The 7,725-nt window shown below is 41.1% G+C and overlaps 1 protein-coding gene across 5 annotated transcripts; it reads left to right on the forward strand.

Annotated features, from left to right (window-relative positions):
• The first annotated feature begins 4,148 nt into the window (after positions 1 to 4,148).
• On the forward strand, positions 4,149 to 7,496 carry zar1l (zygote arrest 1-like). 5 transcript variants are annotated; one of them, XM_057821289.1, is made up of 4 exons: positions 4,149 to 4,806; positions 6,932 to 7,024; positions 7,127 to 7,201; positions 7,277 to 7,496. In XM_057821289.1, the coding sequence occupies exons 1-4, from the start codon at positions 4,184 to 4,186 to the stop codon at positions 7,329 to 7,331; spliced, it is 846 nt and encodes a 281-aa protein (XP_057677272.1). In that variant the 5' UTR covers positions 4,149 to 4,183; the 3' UTR covers positions 7,332 to 7,496. The 5 variants fall into 5 exon arrangements, with proteins under 5 accessions (XP_057677272.1, XP_057677273.1, XP_057677274.1 ...); XM_057821290.1 differs by having other exon boundaries at positions 4,149 to 4,723; positions 6,944 to 7,024; XM_057821291.1 differs by having other exon boundaries at positions 4,149 to 4,690.
• Positions 7,497 to 7,725: the final 229 nt, after the last annotated feature.

Raw genomic sequence — 7,725 nt, forward strand, 5'->3', positions numbered from 1 at the left:
GATATCCATAAAAAGTCTCGTTTAAAGTTTGCCACAAGCCACCTGGGAGACACACCAAACATGTGGAAGAAGGTGCTCTGGTCAGATGAAACCAAAATTGAACTTTTTGGCCACAATGCAAAACGATATGTTTGCCGTAAAAGCAACACAGCTCATCACCCTGAACACACCATCCCCACTGTCAAACATGGTGGTGGCAGCATCATGGTTTGGGCCTGCTTTTCTTCAGCAGGGACAGGGAAGATGGTTAAAATTGACGGGAAGATGGATGCAGCCAAATACAGGAACATTCTGGAAGAAAACCTATTGGTATCTGCACAAGACCTGAGACTGGGACGGAGATTTTTCTCCCAACAGGACAATGATCCAAAACATAAAGCCAAATCTACAATGGAATGGTTCAAAAATAAACGTATCCAGGTGTTAGAATGGCCAAGTCAAAGTCCAGACCTGAATCCAATCAAGAATCTGTGGAAAGAGCTGAAGACTGCTGTTCACAAACACTCTCCATCCAACCTCACTGAGCTCGAGCTGTTTTGCAAGGAAGAATGGGCAAGAATGTCAGTCACTCGATGTGCAAAACTGATAGAAACATACCCCAAGCAACTTGCAGCTGTAATTGGAGCAAAAGGTGGCGCTACAAAGTATTAACGCAAGGGGGCCGAATAATATTGCACGCCCCACTTTTCAGTTTTTTATTTGTTAAAAAAGTTTAAATTATCCAATAAATTTTGTTCCACTTCACGATTGTGTCCCACTTGTTGTTGATTCTTGACAAAAAATTAAAATTTTATATCTTTATGTTTGAAGCCTGAAATGTGGCGAAAGGTTGCAAGGTTCAAGGGGGCCGAATACTTTTGCAAGGCACTGTATATATATATATATATATATATATATATATATATATAGATATGTAAAAAAAATAAAAAAAACCAATAAAAAAAGCTACAATGCTCAAGTAGGTCGAAATCCAGCGTAGGGCTCCTGCACCTTAAAACATGTTTTGTTTTCTCCTTGGGATAACTGTTGTTGTGATTTGGTCTATACCAGGGGTGTCCAAACTTTTTGCAAAGGGGGCCAGATTTGGTGTGGTAAAAATGTGGGGGGCCGACCTTGGCTGACGTCCTTTACGTAGAACAATATATTTTAGCAAGCCATTCTGTGTGTCACATTTGCTTTATTTATTTTTTAATTAATAATTTCAACAATCTCGCAACCAGCCTTTGTGGCGTTCTCTTTCGACTCTCGGGTTCTTGCAAAATACTGCTACAGTGAAATTAAACTAGCTTCAAGTTGCTTCAATTTCTCGCTACGTATCTTCCCTGTAATCTTGTCGTACATGTCAACGTGTCCTTTTTGGTAATATCGCCTCATAATGAACTCTTTAAAAACAGCAACTGTCTCTTTGCAAATGAGACAGACACAGTTGTTGCGTATTTTGGTGACTTAATACTCCAATTTCTACCTATCCTTGAAGCGTCGGCCATCGCAGTCAACTTTCTTATTTTTGTTGATTGTCGCCAGTTTAGAAAATTGGGAGTAAAAGGTCACACTGGGTAATGTTGCTTAGAGTGGTGCTGCCTTTAAGTGGGTAAATGAGGAGCAGCATTTAGTGTGTAAGCTACTTCATATGCTGGTAGCAGTACTGCTGACAAATTTATTAAGTCTGTGTGTGGGCCAGACATTATTGATTTTATGACAGAGGCTGGGGGCCGGATGAAATTGGACCAAGGGCCGCATTTGGCCCCCGGGCCGGACTTTGGACATGCCTGGTCTATACAAATAAAAATTTGATTTTATTTGACTTGGAACACATCCATAACTGAACAGTATGGACATGCACATGACAATGTTTTTTTTAGGTAACCTATTGTGGTTCCTCGGTTTTATTATTATTATTATTATTATAGTTATTCTTTGTTCCACAGCCCCTTTTGTGCTCAATTTGACCCCCTTAGAATTCTTCCAAATGCACCAAAATCGGAGGGCGGTCAAGACAGGTGCAATCTTTGATACCGTGTAAAGACAAATTCCAAACACACTGTGTAGCGACCCCTAGCAGTCATTCTTTGCCCCGCCGACGCTTTGAGCCGCTACTTTGACCCCCTCAGAATGCTTCAAAACTCACCAAACTCAACAGCCAGGTGAACACTGTTGAAAACTTTGATAAAATGTAAAAAAAAAAAATAATAATTTAAAAAATGCGTAAATGTGTGTAGCGCCCCTAGGAACAAAGCCAACATTTCTTTTTTTTTTTTTAAGGTAAAAGAGGAGGTAACAACGCAAAGGTTAAAACTTGGAACACCATACGCGGTGCCCAGACTGTCGTTAGTACTACATCCAGTTTTCTTTGGGTGGGCAGAGCGTGTCCGTGGGTGGGCACTGCCCACCCCTGCCCCCCGGCAATGTCCCTGCATAGTAAATAAAAATAAATCAATAAATGTAAGCACCATGAACATGAACGGAACACTACTTAAATAAAAGAAATTAATATTGCCAGCTAAAATGATGAACAACACTGATTTATAAAACTGAGGCGTGTTTGGCACCATCCCTTGAAAACAAATTGGCACCTCCACTGGACCTGTTTCCAGGGGTGAAAGTGGGCCAGAACGGTCAGGAACGCAGTTCTGGTATAAGATTCAGGACAGGAACACAGTTCCGGTATAAGATTCAGGGACACTACTTAAATAAAAGAAATTAATATTGCCAGCTAAAATGATGAACAACACTGATTTATAAAACTGAGGCGTGTTTGGCACCATCCCTTGAAAACAAATTGGCACCTCCACTGGACCTGTTTCCAGGGGTGAAAATGGGCCAGAACGGTCAGGAACGCAGTTCTGGTATAAGATTCAGGACAGGAACACAGTTCCGGTATAAGATTCAGGGCCAGAATTCTGTTCCAGTGCACGGTGCTTTGATTCCAAAAATATGACAGTAACTGTCAAAACGTTATGTTAAAAAGAAAAAAAAAAAAATATATATATATATATATATATATATATATATATATATATATATGCTAAGTTGCCACTCATGCATTTCATCTCTAAGAAGAAAACAATCTACCAACATCAGATTTACATACACAAGTGTTAACAACAAGCATAATAAAGTGCTTGTGTACCGTAATCCGTTTCCACTGATATTTATTATTTATGTTATTCCACGGACGGCATGCAGATTTCCCTAGCTGCTGCAGTTATCCGAGTCTGACGATGAATAGTCACCTCAATCTGCGAATGTACGCAGCAAAGCAAAACGCCTGGACTCATTTATCCATTCAATTGGCTGACATACTGACATGTGATCAGCAGAGATAGTTAGCTCTGATTGGTTCAAATGTGCATGTTTTCTGGAACAGCAACTAAAAAAGTTTTTTGAATTGATTCGACAAAAAAAGGGCAATGTAACAGAAAATGGATTAAATCTTTAAGTGCAAGGAAAGAGTTGAGGAGGCTTATTTATCATATTTAGTTTTATTTGCTCTGATGGAGAGGTTCAGAACATCTTAGCTGTCAATGTGCACTTTGGACTTATATTTGTTCATTTATGTTAGGCTAATTATTCATTTCCTTATGATTTTAAAAAAGTCAATGTTTGCGCAATCTTCAAAATACATTCCATTTCACTCTGCATAATATAAGTCATTTGTACTCATTTTTCTGAATGTTACTTATATCTTTATTATGCAAAAAAAAAAAAAAAAAAAAAAAAAGAAAGTAAATGTTTACATTAACTTCAATTTTAATATACATCATATGTTCTTAAGTATTTAAAATTGAGATTTGGCTTTTAGTATGTGAGGAAATGTGGGAAAATAAAAATTAGGAGATGGAGGTTGGGGTTATTGCTGTTTTTTTAACTTTTATTTATCAAGTTATTGAAAAAATACAATTTTGAATGAAAATGAGTTTTTGTATGTGTTATAGAAATAACTGTGCCAAAACAGTTTTCTTTGCATTTCAGTAGTTTTAGGAGGTTACCCCCCCCCCCCAAATAAATAAATAAACAAAATTTCTGGCTCCGTGGCGACCTTCACGTAGGGGAGTTCCTGCAAGAAATTCTAGCCACTTTCACCCCTGCCTGTTTCCAATCATCATTCTAATTGGTGTCCAATCACAAGTGATATAAACCCGAGCTGGCGCACTTGGCTCCGGTTTCACTCTGCGGCTCCAGGATGGAGGGCTTCCAGTCCGCCTGCCCTCCGCTCGTGCTGTGTGCCCCCGCAGCGGCTATGGCTGCGGCCCCGGGGGGCGTCTGCTGGGCCAAGCGGGAGACTCGATTCGTCACGCCGCGCGGCCTCAACTACCTGGAACTGTGCAAAGCCATCCTGGCTCAGGCAGGGCCGGCCACCGTCACCTGTACCCGGGAGTGCGGCGTGCAGGTAAACGCCAAAGTAGACAAGACGGTGCAGTGCTCCCTGGGGCCCAAGACGCTGCTCGGCCAGGGGGAGGGCGACCGCCTCCAGTCTGAAGAAGAAGAGGAGGAGGAGGAGGAGGAGCTGTGCGTGGGCGGTCAGGCGTCCTGCACGCCGCCTCCGGTGAGCCAGTTCTTCCTCACCACCCGGCCGGTGTCCATCTACTCGCGTGTTTTCGATCGCCGCGAGTCACGTGAGAAGGCGGAGGTGCGGGAGCAGGAGGGAGAGGAAGGAGGCGAACATCCAGATGACGACCACAAGCCTCCGGTACATCAAGACAACAAGGGCTCCAATTTACAGGTGGAATCCTGCAACAACACTGGCCAAAAAAAAAATGTTGCAGTGACGCAACGGAAGTTTGGAGTGCTGAATCCAAATCTGAGGTCAAATTTCTGTCAGTAAAAACACAAATTAAAAAAAAAACAAAAAAAAAACTTAGACATTGCGATGCAATGCTGAATTCCACAAAGCAATATTTTTTAAAAAAAATGATAGCTGCTATTTAACAAAATAGGCTAAAAGTAACAATATACCAAAACAATTCATGTTCTGCCATGTTTCCGACAACTGAGACACATGTAGGAGATCAAAATTAGGGACAATGTGGCATGTATTGTACTGCACTGCAGCCAAAGTGCTCCAGTACAAGATGATGTTGATAACAATGAAAGAAAAATGCAAAGGACCGAAAAGTTAAACATGCGTGGGATGAAAATGTATAATCGGTATAAAATGCCACCAATATATGAAAAATGCCAATTGCATTAAAATTAACTTTGCACTAATACTTTAAGTATTAGCACACCTACAATTGTCAGATGATGCTCAATTTGCAATTTGCAATTACAAATGCTTTGATAGTAAAATCTTGATTAATTTTGCCTGCAATGCAAAAACACAAAAGAGAATGGGGGGGCTTCTCTAATTTGTGTAATTAACAGCACCTGTTACTTACCTGTGGCACAGAACAGGTGGTGGCAATAACTAAATCACACTTTCAGTCAGTAGAATTAAGTTGACTCAACCTCTGTCCTGAGTCCTTGTGTGTACGACATTGAGCATGGAGAAAGACCAAAGAACTAAGGACTTGAGAAGCAAAATTGTGAGGAAGCATGGGCAAACATGAGGCTACAAGTCCATCTCCAGAGACGTGAATGCTCCTGTGTCTACCGTGCGCAGTGTCATCAATAAGTGTAAAGCCCATTCCACTGTTTCTAACCTCCCTAGATGTGGACGGAAAAGAAAATTTGAATGGTGGATAGAGATCCTCGACTAACATCCATACAACTTCAAGCTGTCCTGCAGTCCGAAGGTGCAACAGTGTCAACCCGTACTATCTGTCGGCATCTGAATGAAAAGACTCTATGGTAGGATACCCAGGAAGACCCCACTTCTGACCCTGAGACATAAAGCCAGGCTGGAGTTTGCCAAAACTTACCCGAGAAAGCCAAAAACGTTTTGGAAGAATGTTCTCTGGTCAGATGAGACAAAAGTAGAGCTTTTTGGGAAAAGGCATCAACAGAGTTTACAGGAAAAACAAAACAAAACGATGCCTTCAAAGAACACTGTCAAACACGGCAGAGGTTCCCTGATGTTTTGGGGCTGCTTTGCTTCCTGTGGCACTGGACTGCTGACCGTATGCATGGCATTATGAAGTCTGAAGACTACCAACAAATCTTGCAGCATAACGTAGGACCCAGTGTGAGAAAGCAAAGTGTCCCTCAGAGGTCATGGGTCTTCCAACAATGTCCCAAAACACACTTAGAAAATGGTTTGAACGAGAGCACTGGAGACTTCTAAAGTGGCCAGCAATTAGTCCAGACCTGAATCCCATATAACACCTGTGGTGAGATCTGAAAATGGCAGTTTGGAGAAGACACCCTTCAATTCGGAGACCTGGAGCAGTTGGCGAAAGAAGAATGGTCTAAAATTCCAGCAGAACTCATTGATGGATACCGGAAGCCGTTGTTTGCAGTTATTTTGTCAAATGGTTGTGCTACAAAGTATTAGGCTGAGGGTGCCAAACTTTTGTCCGGCCCATTTTTGGAGTTTTGTGTAAAATGATAATGATTGAATTTTTTTCTATTCTCTTTTGTGTGTTTTCATTGCAAGCAAGCTAAATGAAGATATTACTACCAAAGCATTTCTAATAGCATTTTCTGGTAGAAATTGAGCATTATCTGACAGAATTGCAGGGGTGCCAATACTTTTGGCCAGCAGTGTATACATTTTTTGAAAACCTTATTTTTAACTCCTGCCTCTTGAAATGGCTTGGATGTCTACTGGTGATAAACTAACTGGTGGTGGTGGTATCCATGCAACACCAATGAAAATTTAAGCATACATAAAAAAAACGATGGCAGATTTGAAATCTGTGACCAAAAATTGTATAGAACAGGTTTTAAATAAACCCATGCAACAGAAAATAAACTGTTGGCCAGTGTCGTATACATATACCTACCATGATTGATTTAAATGTTTTTGGGGGGAAATGTAATCACAATGCAGTTTCTGGAGCAGAAGTACGGCTTCTTCCACTGCAAAAAGTGTAACATCCGGTGGGAGAGTGCTTACGTGTGGTGCATCTCTGGAACCAACAAGGTGAATTTGCAGCCAAAGGATGAAAAATTCAATGCGTTTGTGATCTGCAATGTAGCGAAAAACCTGCTAGAATGTCTTAGATGCACTATTATACCCTCACAGGTGTACTACAAGCAGCTCTGCCGGAAGTGTCAAGTTGGCTTCAACCCCTACAGAGTGGAATCCATTATATGCAAGGTAGGAAGAGCTGCAAAGAAAAAAATACATTATAGAACCTTTCTTGCATTTTCGATTGGTCGTTGTGTTGCTCAGGGCTGCTCGGAGACGTGCTGCATCTGCGAGAAGAAGCAGAGGCACATCAACATGACCCGGCCTCACCGGCAGGATCTGTGCTGCCGATGTCGAGGCATGAAGCTCTCCTGTGACGCCACCTACAGCTTCAAGTATATCTTTTGATGTCACCCAAGCAGCGGAGACCCTCCCTGGTGCCCTTGTTGTTTTTCCAAAAAATAAACTGAAATTTGCATCTCAAGTATGGACTTGGAATTCTTTCCCACAATTTAAGAATTATCTGGGCTGTAGCTCCAGAAAAAGCAAAAATTTTTGATACTTGATTAATTACTGATTATTTTAGCAATTTGACAAATGGGCTTATTTAGTGATATGAAAAAGTATCTGAACCTTTTGGAATTTCTGCATAAAATCAATTGTGATCTGATCTTTGGCAAAACCACACAGATATAAAAAGTGTCTGCTTTAAC

Source organism: Corythoichthys intestinalis, chromosome 18 (genome assembly GCF_030265065.1).
Source record: "Corythoichthys intestinalis isolate RoL2023-P3 chromosome 18, ASM3026506v1, whole genome shotgun sequence".
NCBI classification, from domain to species: domain Eukaryota; kingdom Metazoa; phylum Chordata; class Actinopteri; order Syngnathiformes; family Syngnathidae; genus Corythoichthys; species Corythoichthys intestinalis.

Coding starts and splice junctions, on each gene's coding strand:
- zar1l (XM_057821288.1), top strand. CDS start 4,184: ATGGAGGGCTTCCAGTCCGCCTGCCCTCCGCTCGTGCTGTGTGCCCCC. Junction 4,724..6,931: donor ACAAGGGCTCCAATTTACAG/GTGGAATCCTGC, acceptor ATCACAATGCAG/TTTCTGGAGCAGAAGTACGG. Junction 7,202..7,276: donor TGGAATCCATTATATGCAAG/GTAGGAAGAGCT, acceptor TGTGTTGCTCAG/GGCTGCTCGGAGACGTGCTG.